The sequence below is a fragment of the Onychostoma macrolepis genome, chromosome 06 (genome assembly GCF_012432095.1).
Source record: "Onychostoma macrolepis isolate SWU-2019 chromosome 06, ASM1243209v1, whole genome shotgun sequence".
NCBI lineage: Eukaryota > Metazoa > Chordata > Actinopteri > Cypriniformes > Cyprinidae > Onychostoma > Onychostoma macrolepis.
In genome coordinates, this window is record NC_081160.1 from 25,915,565 (window position 1) to 25,932,735 (window position 17,171).

The window sequence follows — 17,171 nt, forward strand, 5'->3', positions numbered from 1 at the left end:
TACATATGAGCTAATTACGCATTGATTTCTCTGTCCTGCACAGGAAATATGGCGAATACAGACATGACATCAGCCCTTAAATGGATTTTTTCCTTCATCAAATTTGTTTACAACAGAGTAGACTGAAAGTAGTGATACTTTTTACAATTACAAATATATATATATATATATATATATATATATATATATACTGTATGTATATATATATTAATATATATTTTTTTAATGTGTTATTTCAATGTCTGCTTAGCATTTTTTGGTAGCAATATACCACATTTTTAACCCTTGTGCTCTGCTGAAAATACCTAATTTGATGTTTCTCGTCCAAAATTAATGTTATTTGTAAATCTCTCATTATGCTATATTATCACTAAATCTTGAATTCAATCTTTTTGTTGACTTGATTTCTTTCAGTTAGCTTAGGTTTTCCATTTCTTTTTGGAACTGACTGATCATAGCCCTCACTGATCCGAGTTTATGCAGCAGTGTTTTCAGTTTTTGAGTGAAGAAAAAAAATATAATAAATAAATAAATTGTCAATATTCGCTCAAAAACTGAGGTGAGGCCTATGATCAATCAGTTCCAAAAAGAAATGCAAAACCTGTGCTAAAATCAAAAGAAAACAAGATTGGATCCAACATTTGTTAATATAGCATAATGAGAAATGTAAGTTTATTTATTTATTTTTTATTTATTTTTTGGACTGGAAACAGTAGCTGAGTATAACAAGGTAGGGGAAAAAAGACAAAAAATATATATAAAAAAGTACAAAAATTATATATATATATATATATTTTTTTTTTTTTGTTTGGTTAGTGGTTATACCCTGTGTAAGCAAAGTCAGCAAGTTTTAGTCCAGTCCAATAACATTAACATTTTTAGGGAAAAGGAAAACCTCTTCAGCTCAACACGACATGAGGGTTAATTTAAAATAGTTTTTACAAAATAACATAATATTACATCAAATGTTGCCTGTGGTTACTGTTTTAGGTAAATTTGTTTTCTGAGATCCTGAGATCCTCATCGTTTTTATGCCAGATAAATACTGTTCTGATTGCAAAAAATAATATAGATAGATAGATAGATAGATAGACTGCTTTTTCAAAACAGTAGTTTAACATTAGAAGGGGCTTATGAGGCTACCGTTTTCCTACTATGTAATGTAATTCTATCCGTATAAAGCCCCTGATGAAATACAGTAGCCAAACAGGCTTTTGACATTTTTATTAAGTTTTTAACAGGATTATAAAATTCAACACATATGCACCAAACATTTTTCCACATGCACAGTTTTAGTATACAAGACAAAACAGTTACTTTTCAATATGAAAATGTCATGTTATATGTAAGTCATCTCACAGAGATTATTCATTAATACACCAGTATTAAATTCTCAGGGCCGTGTGCAGTAGAAAACGTCAGGTTATCAATGCTGGCCGACTCTAAAAATATATAGCCGCTATTTACATCTGGCCAAGGTATCATCATTTTACATTTCAGATTACTTAGAAACATAATTGGATTGTAGCGATAAGATCTGTCATTAACAGCTCAGATTTTTATATCATATCAAAGTTTTGCCAAAGGGAAACCATAACGTGTAGAAATTAAACTCACTGATTATACATTGTACACAAAATTAGGCAAATTAGACTTCACAATTTTAAGAGTACCAAAGAAATCATTGCTATTAAACAACAATTATTGTTTCAGTGTTTATATGCATCATTACGCAGATACTGTAACTGAGGGTCGGGGCACATTAGAACAAACCGAGAGCAGGAGGAAAAACAGAGCATGGAAAAACGAACATATCATTAGTGACAAGGGGTGAGATAAGCAGCGCTAACTTTGTAATTACTGTAATATGAAATAGTTATATTACATATCAAATGTCTATTTTCGTTTTCCTATGCTGAAAAAAACCCCCAATGTCTGAAAATAATAGATGAACTATAAATAATTAGTAATTTCAAAAAGACAAACTCAACTATAGAACTACAAAGAACACCATAAAATAAACTTAGAACTGTTCATAATACAGGCTTTAAAGTCATGTTTGCAACCCACTTTACTTCTGTGATATAACATAGGGATTTTATGGAATTTAGTATTTTTTTTTTATTCAGCAAGAATGTATTAAATTGATCAAAAGCATTTGTAATGTTACAAATGATTTCGATTTCAAATCAATTCTGTTCTTTTGAATTTGTATTCATAAAATAATTGATTTTCATCAATGAATCGTGGTATGAATATTAAACAGCACCACTGTTTTCAACATTGTTTCTTGAGCAGCAAATCAGCATGATTTCTGAAGGATCATGTAACACCGAAGACTGGAGTAATTCAGCTTTGCATCACCTAAATAAATTTCATTTTAAATTTAAAATAGAAAACAGTTATTTTAAATACTGTTTTGCAATATTACTGTTTTTACTTTTTGATCAAATATTCACCAAGTCTGTGTTTATGAGACTTCTTTTAAAGAGAAAAAGAAAGAAAGAAAGTACCGGGCCAACCCCAGACCTTTGAACATGTACGGCTGCATATCCTGAAATGTAGTTTCTGTGTTTTTCTCTTGCTTTGACACAGATGTAGGATTGCAAAATGTAACTTATTCTTCAAGAAGCTTCTCTTTGTTCTCTGCATCTTTCTGCTAAAACTTAAACTCTCTGAATGGGAGAAGGGCAAGGACATCTCAGACACTCAATGCACAAACTCCACACAAGACGGCTGACAGGAACACCGACATCAGTCAATCAAGAGTCTGCATTGTGACAGCCGCAATATAGAGCAGAAAAATCGATATCCCATTGACTGGGCCACTGCAGCCTAATCAAGGTTCCCAGACCTTTATGAAAGCTTGAAGGAGAACAGATAGGCTGTCCTGATTGGGACACTGCAGCATCTTTTTTTATCTCCTTCGCTAACGTTTTTAACATGTCTTCATGGGCTGTGCCGCACCTGTTCTGGAGACTTTGCAGGAAGGCTATGTCACCTTGGTTCACTACCTTGTGCTTTCTTCTGACGTTGAGGAGAACAAGTGCAAATTATGGACACTACAGCCTGATACTACCATGACAGAGCCAGGAACATATTGTCCAGTGAAGGCACTATTCCTTGGCAGCAAACCTCGGCATTAAAAGGTCACCCCCGAAGCGCCTCGCCTCTTGTCTCATTGAGGGTACAAATGAGAAATTCAGAATTCAGTGCGTGTTAGATGGGCATCAACATGATCGCCAATATACTAGTAATCCAATATCATCATGTGGCTGCACGATAATATTACCAATATTTTGCTCAAAATGTATACTCACAATTGTTAAGGTCCATTCATACAAAGAGTGATAACTACAAAGATAACTATAAACAATAACTATATTAGCGCCAACACCAAGGCACAATATTGTTATGTTTATTATAAGCTTGAGCAGTTTTGTCGTCTGTCCTTTTAAATGTTTGAGCTCTGTAAAAACAGGATGGATTCTAATTGGGTGTCAGTGTTTTTATCATTCATCAGCTGGGAAAAAATAAATAAAAAATTCTCTGTGCTGTTTTCACTATACTTGTATTTTGAGGAATTACTTTGTACCTTTAATTGGGACTATTGTATTTTCATGTAGGCAAGAAAACATCAGCTCATATACAGAGTTTAATTTACCTCATCTATTTTCCTGATTCATTACTGTATATTTATCCTATCATATAAAACAAATAAACATTATATTGCATTATAAATACTGGTAAAACAGGAAGCTTCTCCTAAAATATAAAACGTGTGAAATTCTTAATATTAGCTTTAAAAATTCCAAATTATGTTAATGTTTTTCTATTAAAACAACAACGAAAATAATTTTGTACTGTGGCACAGAGGTTGCATGAGTGCATCAATTCAGCAACCACAATCGCAAACATTACTGTCGAGATCCATGTTTGGATTTATTACAGTTCATCACAGAGAATGTTTGATTGCAGATTTAGTCACGGCAAACATGGCAAATGGCCTGTTGCTGAACTTTTTTTTTTTCAGATTATCAGTGCTTTTTTTTCTCAGTTTTGAGAGAGCACATGCACATGGCTGCCAGATTGGGGAGATTAAGTATTACACTGGGCAGAAAATGTGTCCTTTTAAAAGAAAATCTCTGATTGGGGAATTTAAGTTCTGCACATCTGGCAACCCCAAGCATGAAAGCTTGTAGAGGCTTGTTACCAATGCAAGATAACGCAAGCCAAAAAAAAAAAAAAGTATGATAAATAACCAGTGGGCGAATATCACAGACGCAGAAGCTTAATTAATCGACAGAAACAATAATCGTGATCACAATAAAAATACTATTTATAGTGCAACCCTACTGTGTCTTTTGAACAATACTACAGGTTTAGGATGGAAAACCACCTTGAACAACTCTGATTTTTTTCAGACTGGTAGGGAGCTCTGGGGACTTTCACGCATCAGTCTTGTACTTGTTTGCAAGGCTTTCAGTCTCTTCACATCTGCAAGGCTATTAGAGCTATAAAAATTTGATACCCTTCCAGCAATGTTCCACATCTTGTCACTTAGTTTTTGACAACTTGTTTTGCAGTTTATATGCCAGTTTACTAACACTCACGGACATAAGTACAGGTGGAAGTGTGTGAGGCATATTAATGCCTTTCAAAAGCTTACTTTTCTATGTGACAGAAACTTTCAAACCATATTCAATGACAATTTGGTATGTTGTATTTTGTTACAGTATATATTAAAAGGCATGAATGGGTTGCAAATAACACAAAAGTTTAAATCTGGTTCAGCTAGATGTCATATACAGAGCAAATACTCACAGGAAAAGTAAGCCTTAATTGTGTAGAGTGTCTATTGCGTAACGCATCAATAATTTAACCGACATAAAGCGTCGAACAAAATGCTAATACCCATCAAAGAGACTGAGAGGGAGCCTTTGGAGTCGATGGCACTGTAATAGAGGCGGGATGGTGACACTCTTTTCTTAACTAATGGAACATTCCCATTAGGACAAATCGATGCTTGGCTTTGTTAACCCAGACCCAGAACTTAGTTAGCGCAATGAAACCACAAGAGATCCAAAAATCTGCATTACATATAAGAGCAACTCCCACCAACACTGTTTTCTTAGCCCTTGTCCTCAACTGCAAAACTATTTTCATCAACTTTGGTGCGGACATGAATTTAAGGCATTGATTGTTCTCAAGGATCAGAGGAAAAGATGACGCACGCATTGGCACACTGCATAAAGAAGCGTATTATACAAAGAACAAAAGCGTTTTGTGTTTTTTTCCCCTGTGTGTAGGGTGCCAAAGAAACTGTCATATTATATGCAAAAAGTATTTTCCTTAAACAGTATTTTGTATTGTTTCCAATTAATAAGATTTGTTTTCAAAGTTTATTTTTCTTAACTCATTGGAAAATATGTTTCCTTGTTTTAAGCATAGTGATTTGGTTAGAAATTTGAAAAAAAAAATTAAATTACCAATGGGATAAGGAAAATAAACTTCAAGCTATATTCTCTGAAAACAAGTCTTAATATTTTATGCAGTTTTTCCCTCAAGGTAATTTATCCTGGATGTTTATTTTTTATTTTAAGTTTTTTTATTTTTTACAGGAAGAGAAACTAAAAATACTCGATAAGAAAATGTTGTTTTTTTTTTTTTTGTTGTTTGTTTGTTTTTTTTTGTTTTTTTTGCAGTACTCTATCATCCCAAAAACCATAATGACTCTCTTGCAGGGCTCTGCCATGTTTACTAATGATAAATTTCCCAACATTCCCATGACACTTCAATATCCGGCTCCTCCATACATGTTGCTGGAGCTGGGGAATCCCATCTGGTCAGATTTTGATGGGAAACATAAGCCTTTTATGAGCAAAGAGCAGAACGTGTGTTTTTCTTGGTTGCGGCTGGGTCTGGTGCTCAAGGGAGGCAAACATCAGGAGGCACTGAGCGTCGACAGAGCGCAAATGAGGAGCGGAGAGAGAGAAAGTGTGCACAGCCTTCCTGCTCTGGATCCACGGGCACCCATGCCTGTAAGCAAACGCAAACACAACCATTAAGAAACACTATTTAACCTCCCAAAGGAGAGAAAGAGAGCATTGTGGTTTCATTTCTCAGACAGCTCATTCCTAAATCAAAGAGAAATTGCATAATAATGTAGATAGTGGAGCGGACCTAATAGGCAATGTTCAAGAACAAAATATGGTCCGAAACTGTTGTAGAAAAAGATGTAGAAAATTGTTAGCATCAGGACGTCTAAACTAAATATAAATTAAATACATTCTAATTTATAATTATATATATATATATATATATATATATATATATATATATATATTCAAGTCAAGTTGTAAATATCATAATTTGTAATTATATACAAGTGTTTATTTTTAAAATATATTGTAACTATACACAGCTATACATTTCATCATATGTTGTTAAAAATACGCAATGTTTCAGTTGAATAGCTCAGTTTGACAAATGAAACATTTGATATATTCATGTTATAGCTTACCTAACATATCACATATCACCTTTTGCATTCATGGAAAGAAGCATTATTGAGGAAAGAATCCTCTGAAAGAATCGGGTTGAATCTGAAAGCAAATCTCTGTACGAAGGGGGAGGGAAGTCGAGCACATTTTGATTGCCTCCCATTTGAAGGAGTGAAGGAATTGGGGGTGATTCTCACTAATTTATATGCAGCTCTGGCTGCACAGTGACAGAGATAGATAGCGGAGGAGCGTGCATTTCTTAAAAGGTCGGATTCTTCAACACACTGAAAGACTGAAGCGAACAGAGCTAAATATTTAGGCATCCAAACTGACTGAATCCCCATTAAGAGCTCATCAATGCCGGCGGAAGACAAAATAAAAGACAGCAACAGGAAATGACTTACTGAGTTGGTGGATGTGGATGGGCTCGCTTCCTTCCCCCATGCCTCCTTCACTGAGGGTCTTGATCTGAATGACGTAGTTGTCGTTCGGATTGAGGGTCAACTCAACCGAGGTTTTGTTGGTGATGATGGAGTACATGTCGTTATTCCGGTGTCTTCTGTACAGCACCTGCATATGACAGCACCAAAATCAATCAAAAGCTTCGTTCAGAATAATTAACACTAGGGATGTCAACCTTTTTTTTTTTTTTTTTTTTAATAGAATTAATTACAGTATAAATCCACCAATTTAATTTAGTGCAATTAGTGGCATTTTTTTTTTTTTTTTTTTTGCTGAAAAAAGCCCCCAAATGAAAATAATTCTAAGCCATTTTATTATTGTGGCAATACAATATACAGACAGGACTCTGATTTGAGGCATCATTCATGTCTGCAGTAGTTTAATATTTAGAGATAGTCTCTAAGTATAAGCAACAACAGTGATGTAATGACACACACACACACACACACACATATATATATATATATATATATATATATATATATATATAACCATGAAAGGAGTTAAACACAGGTGATGCCCTGTTTTTCTAGATAATGTTTACTGATGCTAATGGCTAGTGCTTTTCCCCTGAGCTTCATGACTGTTTTCCCTTGTGGGGAAATTAGCACTGTGAGAGCTGTTAATTGCATGCATGTGTAATTAAGAGAGGTGGAACGAGACATGAAATAGCATATGCTGCACTCTTATCTATAAAAATACACAAATGAATGGTTTTCGGCCACGTAACTGCCATATCTTTGTAGCTAAATTACTGCACCCCAACAACCCTTATTATGTATATCAATAGTATCAGATGCAAATATGCATTGTAGTTCCTGCCGTCATTGCTCGGCACACAATGTAGGAATGGAAATGCCAAAGGGAAAACAACGGGTTACCTTCAGTGAAACTCTTATAAAATATCCCAAAGCATTTTCTGGGTGCAGAGAGATAATGTCACTCACTATGTATCCTGTGACCTCAGATTCAGTTTCGAGAGCGATGACGGGATCCCACTGCAGCACGAGCTGAGAGCCAATCAGATTCCACTCTACATTCTGAGGGGGCTGTCCAGGCGCTGAGGTTTGTTGTGTATGAAAAAAATGGGCAGAAAAAGAAAGAAAGGGTTCACAATGTGCGATCAATTGTGCAACTGCGTTCGATAACACCAAAATGTTTGACAAGCAGATTAGTATCGTCAGCAGAGGAAGTTTCTTTCAGCTCAAATCTGTTGCTAATTCAAAACCGTTTCTATCACAGACTTGGAAAATGTGATTCATTCTAATTAGAATTGGTTTCCACAGTTTGATATTGTATGTTTTATTGACTATTTCTCGTTGTTCAGCCCTTTTTTTTTTATTAGGTGCAATGTTTGAATTAAAAAAAAATGCTGCTTTCCTACAATGTTGTAATTAATATGGCTATGGATATGATATTATATGATATTCTGGTCTCTAGATATAGATCATACACAGTACCATTCAAAAGTTTTTTTTTTTTTTAATGTTTTTTAAAAGTCTCTTATGCTTACGAAGGCTGCATTTATTTGATCAAAAATATGACAAAAACAAAAAAACAGTAATATTGTGATATCATTTCAGTCAATTTCTGCTGCTTTTAAATGCTTTATAAATAAGCATGACTTCACTAGACTAATACAAAAATAGATGTTTGAAAACTCCTTCAGTTGGAAAAAAAACACATTTAAATCATGTCACAGCAGGTTTACAGCATGTGTGTAGACTTAGTGATCTGTCCAAAAGTTATAGGTTTTCAATCTTTCACAGACATAACTCAAAAACAAAGCGTGAATGTACAATTCTGCTAGTTTATGTACTACTAGGTGCCTCAAGCAAAAAAGCTTTTTGAAAACTTTGAAAGATTTGATGTTACCTAAAAAAAAACTCTGAGGCAGAAATAGATTCCCATAACATTCAGCAGAGTAAAAAATAAAGGTAAATGTAAGATAAAAAAGATCCAGAGAATGCTGTTCTTACACCCAACATGGATCATTTTACTAACGTACTGTGGATGGTTTGAAATGGACAGTACTTACGTGGTTTTTTGGTGGTGACATTGACAGGGACAGACTGGGGGCCAGTTCCTGCGGTATTGAAGGCACACACCGCTAGATAATACTGAGTGTTCCCCTGCAGGCCGCTGACATTCACTGCTGTGTAGTTTCCAGTGATCCGCACTTTACCCACTGTATCCGGCTTGGTGTCATCTTCCCAGTACACCACCTGTTCGCCAGGACACAAAACAAGGGCATTTTATATATCCTTGACTTTAGTTGTAAACAGCTCTCTGCCAGAACAATTACAATCACTCTTGCAACCCTTTGTGACCCGAAATATGCAGATTTTTCTCAAAAGAAAACTGCTACTATGAAAATAAAAATGTTTTGGCACATGCATTTAACTTAAATGGTTGCTATTAGAAATATGTTAATTGGGTTTACAGTGTTAAATCTCAGGAAAACATACAACGTAAATGCGAAGAATTTTTATCTGCTGCCAAAGAAAGTGATATGATTTGCACAGAATTTATTACATTCTATGACAGTCATTACATTTGAGATTTCTAATGAGCGAAATCAACATGACTTGATTTCACAGCAATCAATAGCAAAGTGATCAGTTCAGATATTTGATACACATATTTGACTTAATTTTCATTCTTCACTTCATTTAGCTGATCATTTGTGTCTTTTCTGCAAATTACAAGCTTGAGAACATATCTCTGGTTGCTGGAAATATGATATTCTTTTGAAATGGTATGTAGATTCTCTTGAGGATATGAAATTTCAATTAACATTTAGCTGTGTGCTAGGTGAGAAACAATTAGGCAGCGGAAATGAAATAATCAATTATTAACCCCGGGTCATATGTAATATCAATATTGAGGCATTAAGTATAGGAAGATTTAAGCCAATTTGAAAATTAGACATTAATGAGATCTGCCCAAGGGAGGCATATTTCTAAATGATTTATTTTCTACCTTTTGCTCTCTCTGTTTTTGCAGGATGTAGTACATTGCATCATTCAGACTTGAATTAAGAATTCAGTTATTCATTCCAATTCAGTTCTTAAATTTAACAGGATGCAGAATTTTAATTCAAAAGAGAATGCAAGGAAGTAGAACTAAAATGAACAAATTCAAAGGAAGTCATATGTATTTTGTCTTTTGGGTACTTTTAGCTGAGACTTTTTTTGTTTGTTTTTGTTTACACAACTAATTAAAAGTTTGGGGTTGGTAAGATTATTACTTTTATTTATTTATTTATTTTTTTAAGGAAAAAAATCCTACCTTTTGAAAGAAGTCTTCTACACTTACCAAGGTTGCATGTACTTGATAAAAAAAATAAATAAAAATAAAAAAACCAGTAATACTGTGAAATACTATTACAATTAATTATTATTTTTTTTAAATGTAATTTATTTCTGTGATTGCATAACTGATTGTTTTAGCAGCTGTTACTCTAGTATTCAGTGTCACATGATTCTTCAGAAATCTTTCTAATATGCTGATTTTCATGCATTTTTTGAATTAATATTAACGTTGAAAACAGTTAAACAGCTGCTTAATTTTTTTTGTGTGTAAATCTTGAACCATTTTATTCTGAATTCTTTGATGAATAAAAAATTCAAAAGAACAGCATTTATTTTAAATAGAAATTTTGTAATAATGTAAAAGCCTTTAATGTGTCCGTGCTGAATAAACGTGTTAATTAGTTAAATTAATAAATACAAAAATAAATAAATAAAACCTCACTGACCCTAAACCATTGAACAGTAGTATTTCATTTGAACAGTACATTTCATCATATTTAACAAACTTTTGTGGATCAGGGAAAAGTAAAAAAGTAGATGCATCTGTGTTAGCAGTCTCTGACTGTTGGACCTTACAATTTAGTTTTGTGCAAAAGGAAATGCAATGATAGTTTAAAAAGGAATTTTCCATTTCAAATGCTGCAGGTGCTTCAAAGGGCCGTGAGCACAAATAAATGGTATATACCCATACAGCGCAGTTCCTTGATCCATGCTGCTTTGATTTGGTCTTTCAGTCCTCGCTAACCAAAGACGAGACAAAAATAAAACCTAAAAAGTTTCCCCCTCATCTAGAATCCAGTGACATGATAGTTCTATTCTTTCCAGACAATATGGCCGCTACCATGGCAACGTGGCGGTTTTGTGCCGCAGGGCAGGGGTGACAGAGATGGAGAGAGTGGCTTGTGAGAAAGCGAGACTCTCTTTGCATTCTTGAAAGGCCAGTGGAGAGCTTTCATCCAGCTTCTAAGAGCCGCAGACATTTAACAAAGCAGCGGTGCTGTCTAAACACTGCCATTCTCCATGTTTGAGGTGGCATGGGAGAGGTGAGAAGCACTTTTAATAATCGCTTGAGATCCGGATCGCATTATTATAGGGAAAACATGACATTTAATGTGGCGAACGGGAAGACAATGCGAATCAAACCTCATATCCGAGAACTCTTTCAGGGGTCGACGCAATTGGCTCCCAGGTAACTTCGATGTCGGCCGCCGACAGACTTTTTGCTGACACTCTCTCCGGCACTACGCTTGGCACTGTGAAGAAACGGAGAGATGTTGAGGCTCTTATTCAAAAAGCTTTACACAGCCGTCGAAGCAAAATTGGATTAAGTCAGAAAACGAAGCCCCGGTCTCACCTGAGAGAGGCCCTACTTCATTTTAATGGGAACTGTGACTGACAGAGAAGGAGACAATCTGCTGGGAAAATTCAATTAACACTCTAGCACATGAATAGGCCTGTAAGTGTCTAGCAGGATTTGTTGTAACCTATAGCTGCAATAACTAATATAAGGTTGTCATTCGCGGCTTGAACGAGTGAGGAGGGCCGTAAGCTGTCTCAATCAACTTATTCCATCGTTCTCATTCAAGGTCACACCTGTATGTGCGAAGGGAGGGAACCGAGACAGTGTTTGAGAACGTGAAGGGACTACTGCTGAGTCTGACTGTGTTTGTGTGTTCCTAATGTTTTAGCTCCACGGGCCTACACAATGTATCGCTGGCTGGCCTATATTAGTATTTCCGGATGATTAGGCCAAAATTGAAAGCAGATAACATCAGGGCTCAGACTATTAGGCTTATAAGTAGGATTAGTGATATGAACTAATTGTACTAGAAGCAAATATGTGTTATTTTTGCTTTTGCTGAAATTTTCAGTCTAGTGGATGATAACAAAAAAAAAAAAAAAAAAAAAAAACAGACACAGATTTGCATACATTACCATTCAAATATATTTTTAAAAGAAATTAATACTTTTAATTAGCAAGCATACATTAAATTGATCAAAAGAGACAGTACATAATTGGTCTAAAAAATCAATTTCAAATAAATGTTGTTCATTGAAATTTCTATTCATTATGGTTTACACAAAAATAAGTAGCACAATTGATAATAATAACTCAACATATTATAATGATTTCTTAAGCATCTGTACACTGGAGTAAAGATGTTGAAAATTCAGCATTGCCATCACAGGAGTAAATTACAACATAAAATATATTAAATTGTGATATTATATCACAATATTACTGTTTTTTTTGGTCATATAAATATAAATAAATGCAGCCTTCGTAAGCATAACGGTTTTGAATGGTAGCGTATATGATCTATATCTAGAGACCAGAATATCATATAATATCATATCATAGCCATATTAATTACAACATTGTAGGAAGCAGCAATAAAAAAAAGTTTATTCATGGTAAAATCACTGTAATGTACTACCTCTCGTAAGCTTACTGCTTTTTGTAAATATTTCAATGACTGATCTAAAGTACATTCTATAATTGGAACATACTGTGTGTAACAGAGGCATGCAAAATAGTAATTATAATATTTTAATTATTTTATATATTAAAATAATTATATTATTGGCTATTACATTATTACATAAAAATGACCCTCTACACTAGTGTTCTCTATTATTTTTCTATTCTATCTGCTTGTTTTATTTTTATTTTTCATAAAAAAAACCTTGCTACACATATTGCATTAGACTAACCAAGATTTGTCATAGCACTTACATATTATTGCTTTTTTGTTGGTTTTGAATGCTCCTGTTGTCTTGTAAGTCGCTTTAGGTAAAAGTGTCTGCTAAATGACTAAATCTAAATGTATAGGGCTATTACTCTTAAAATAAATAATTTGCAGTTGTTTTTATCAGCCTAAACTTCGATATCACAACAAATCTCTAAAAATCTGGTTAAGAAATATGGTATTCCTTGTGAATGAGTTTGCAATTGTGAGTGTTGATGTACACAAATCCACTCTACCTTCCTCTGCAGAGAACACTGTTGCAATACTGCTGAAAGGTCCTTCTCCGCGGTTGTTGAACGCTCCCACTTTGACGTTGAATGGCGAGAACGGTGGGATAGTGTCATTTCGGAAAACGTAGCGGGTGACACTGGGTGCCGAGATCACGGCGCGGGTCCAAGTGACCATTCCCACTGGCCGGAAAGCGATGATATAACCAAAGCCCTCTCCATTCTGCAACTCCTCTGGAACAGGCTTAGAGTGGAACACAAAACTATAGTGATATTAAAACAAATTGAGGTCAACACACCAACTGACCCACATGAAACAGGGCTTTATTAGCACTTAGTTTAAAGTCGCTTTAATTATTATGCATGCAGTTTTCATGACTTCATATTAGCAGAGAGACTATATGGAACATTTGAAGGACTTTAGTTACCTGCAAAAAGTGAAATGATGACAAATATGGTGGAAAAAATAAAAACACACTTTTCCTCTCAAGCATACAAGACCACCAAGTTTGGGGTCTGTAAGATTTTTTTTATATTTTTGAAAGAAGTCATTTATGCTCACCAAGGCTGCATTTATTTGATCAAAATACAATAAAAACAGTAATATTGTAAAATATTATTACAATTTCAAATAATTGTTTTTGATTTTAATAAATTTTAAAATGATTACATGATTCTTCATGCATTTTAAATAAATAATAAAAGCTGATCTGGTGCTCAAGAAACATTTTTTATTATCAATGCTGAAAACAGTTAAAATACTTTATATTTTTGTAAGAAATATGTTTTTTTTTTTAGGATTACTTGATGAAATAGAAAGTTCAAAAGTACGGAGGCCCTAAAGGGACATTGGCAAAAAAAAAGAAAAGAAGAAGACTTTCGCGTGCGCACAATAAACTTTTTTGAGCTCAGACATTACAGTTTCCAGTTGCATCATTCTGCCATCTTACAAAGAAGAAAACAAGAGCATGCATGTGCATGAATTAGCCTAATTGAGATCTATTTTGGCCTTCAATACTAAAACATTGTTTCTGTTCTTGCATTCGGACACAGATAAATCATCACTGAACAGCATAAGAACAGCTTTTTCCCTCAGGCTATATTCCACCTGAACAATACATAGCCTAACATCTCAGGACTGTCCATCTGTACATAACGTCTCAAAACTTTTAATCTGTAAAATAGCACATTTATAATTCTTTCTATTTTCTCTGTATGTTGTACATAACCTCCTAAAACATTTGCACATTCATAATTCTATTTTATCTATATTTTTATTACCATAGTTATTATTTTTTAATGCATTGTCTATTCTGTTTATTATTAGCCTTATATTTCATTCTATTACCTAAAATTATTTGCATGACTACACTCTCTCTGTACTTTCTGCACTGGATGCTCCTGTCACCAAGACAAATTTCTTGTGTTTTGGTGTGTGTAAACACACTTGACAATAAATCTCTTTCTGATTCTGACATTTAAAACACATTTTGAGGTCTAGAACGATTGGTAGCTACAGTATAAAAGCTGAAATTTTAGATTTCGATATGGCAATAGCCTATTGTCCCACATAAAACTTTAAAAGCCAGTCAAATATGTATATAATGGAAAGCGATTATTTATTTTTGATAATTATTACTTTACTTCAGTTTGGTTTTCAATAACTGCTGTTAGTTTTGTTTCATTTTCGTTTTTTATTTCTTTGACATTTTTCTTTCTTTCTTTCTTGATAAATAAATGCCTTTATTTTTGTTAAATACAGTTCCTAATACAACATATTTTACCGTTTAAATATGTATACAATATTTCATTTAAACTGGTTTAACAAGCATTTTAGATTAATTAGCTAGTTTTTTAATCACTGACTGCACTTTATATATATATATATATATATATATATATATAAGAAATAAAAAACAAAAATGAAACGAAACTAACAGCAGCTCTTTGCGACAATAGACCTACAACATGTGGTGAGAAGCAGCAGTCGTCCAGAAGCGAGCATAGAAAAGGTACTCCTCTCAGAAAACGTACAAATAAAGATCATTTTAGATGTTTATTTACTATTTGGAGCACTGGGATCGCTAGAAGAGGGCTTAATGAATACATTTTTGTGAAAACCTCAAATTCGACCAAAACTGACATTTTTCACTTTTTTTTTTTTTTTTTGCCTGTATAGCTCAAAATTAGTCTGTGCGCATTCCGACTCATTTTGCCAGCACAGGTCACAAATACTCGTTTATATATATCTGAAATCTGTATCGGTCTTTTCGCGACGATTAAATGTTTAATTTTACTTCTAAAATGCTTGTTGAAAAAAATTAAATATTGTATACATATTTAAGGGGAGACACTGCAGGCAAAAACACTGTTTTTTCATGCACCTGTCAATTTTGAGATTAGGGGCTTTTTGGTTTTTCATAAAGTGTTTTTTCAGACTAGTAGAACGAAAACATCCAAAAGACACTGTTAAGTGTTTCTTTTATAGCACTTTATCTATTTGTGTCAATAGATTTCAATTACAACACATTTTTAAAGGCCGTTTTCTCAAAATGAGTTTTTTCTCCTACACTGAGCCATAAATCTCCACTTCAGTAGCACTTACAGACACCAAACTTTACATTTTTATTCCTGTCTATATCCTGAAGGTTTTTACAGAGGGATTTGTTCATATATCATTTGCTTGATTATATACAACATTTTAATCCCCCCAAAATTGTCAAAATATAGTGTTTTCTGTCTGTTCTAAGTATTTTCTGAATTATGGAGTGACAAAATGAGATACCCAAAATTCCCTCTGTAAAAACTTTTGACTGTAATATGTCAAAAAAATTCAACAAGAATTTTGAAACTGACTTCATCCAGTGTTTAGATTTTTGTACTAGAAATGTATGCAAATTAGTGCATATTTCATTAAATAATGCCTCATTTGCATATTTAAACCTAACATTTGAGAAAACTTGTAATACAAAAATTTTTTGCAATTATCAATGTAATCAATCAACTAGGTAAGTAAGGCGATAACTATTAGTTAATTTTTTTACCCTATTCACCTGCAGTGTCTCACCTTAAAAGGTAAAATATGTTGTATTAGGAACTGTATATAACAAAAATAAAGGCATTTATTTATCAAGAAAGAAAGAAAGAAAGAAAAATGTCAAAGAAATGTCAAAGAAAAAAAAACGAAAATGAAACGAAACTAACAGCAGTTATTGAAAACCAAACTGAAGTAATAATTATCAAAAATAAATAATCGCTTTCGATTACATACATATTTGACTGGCTTTTAAAGTTTTATGTGGGACAATAGGCTATTGCCATATCGAAATCTAAAATTTCAGCTTTTATACTGTAGCTACCAATCTTTCTAGACCTCAAAATGCATTTTAAATGTCAGAATCAGAAAGAGCTTTATTGTCAAGTGTGTTTACACACACAAAAACACATGAAATTTGTCTTGGTGACAGGAGCATCCAGTGGAGAAAGTACAGAGAGAGTGTAGTCATGCATATAATTTAAGGTAATAGAATGAAATATAAGGCTAATAATAAACAGAATAGACAATGCATTAAAAAATAATAACTATGGTAATGAAAATATAGATAAAATAGAATTATGAATGTGTAAATGTTTTAGGAGGTTATGTACAACATATAGCGAAAATAGAAAGAATTATGAATGCGCTATTTTACAGATGAAAAGTTTTGAGACGTTATGTACAGATGGACAGTCCTGAGATGTTAGGCTATGTATTGTTCAGGTGGAATATAGCCTGAGGGAAAAAGCTGTTCTTATGCTGTTCAGTGATGATTTATCTGTGTCCGAATGCAAGAACAGAAACAATGTTTTAGTATTGAAGGCCAAAATAGATCTCAATTAGGCTAATTCATGCATGCTCTTGTTTTCTTGTTTGTA

General features: G+C 33.7%; 1 protein-coding gene across 5 annotated transcripts in view; it reads right to left on the reverse strand.

Annotated features, from left to right (window-relative positions):
* Positions 1–1,215: 1,215 nt before the first annotated feature.
* Positions 1,216–17,171, reverse strand: part of cntn3b (contactin 3b) — a 65,025-nt gene continuing 49,069 nt past the window's right edge. For all 5 annotated transcript variants that reach the window (XM_058779964.1, XM_058779966.1, XM_058779963.1 and 2 more), the window contains 6 exons: positions 13,266–13,500; positions 11,423–11,532; positions 9,004–9,190; positions 7,913–8,025; positions 6,908–7,073; positions 1,216–6,039 (listed from right to left, as the gene is read on the reverse strand). In XM_058779964.1, the coding sequence (XP_058635947.1) occupies positions 5,945–6,039; positions 6,908–7,073; positions 7,913–8,025; positions 9,004–9,190; positions 11,423–11,532; positions 13,266–13,500 (906 nt within the window). In that variant the 3' untranslated portion in view covers positions 1,216–5,944. The remainder of the gene's footprint in view (positions 6,040–6,907; positions 7,074–7,912; positions 8,026–9,003; positions 9,191–11,422; positions 11,533–13,265; positions 13,501–17,171) is intronic.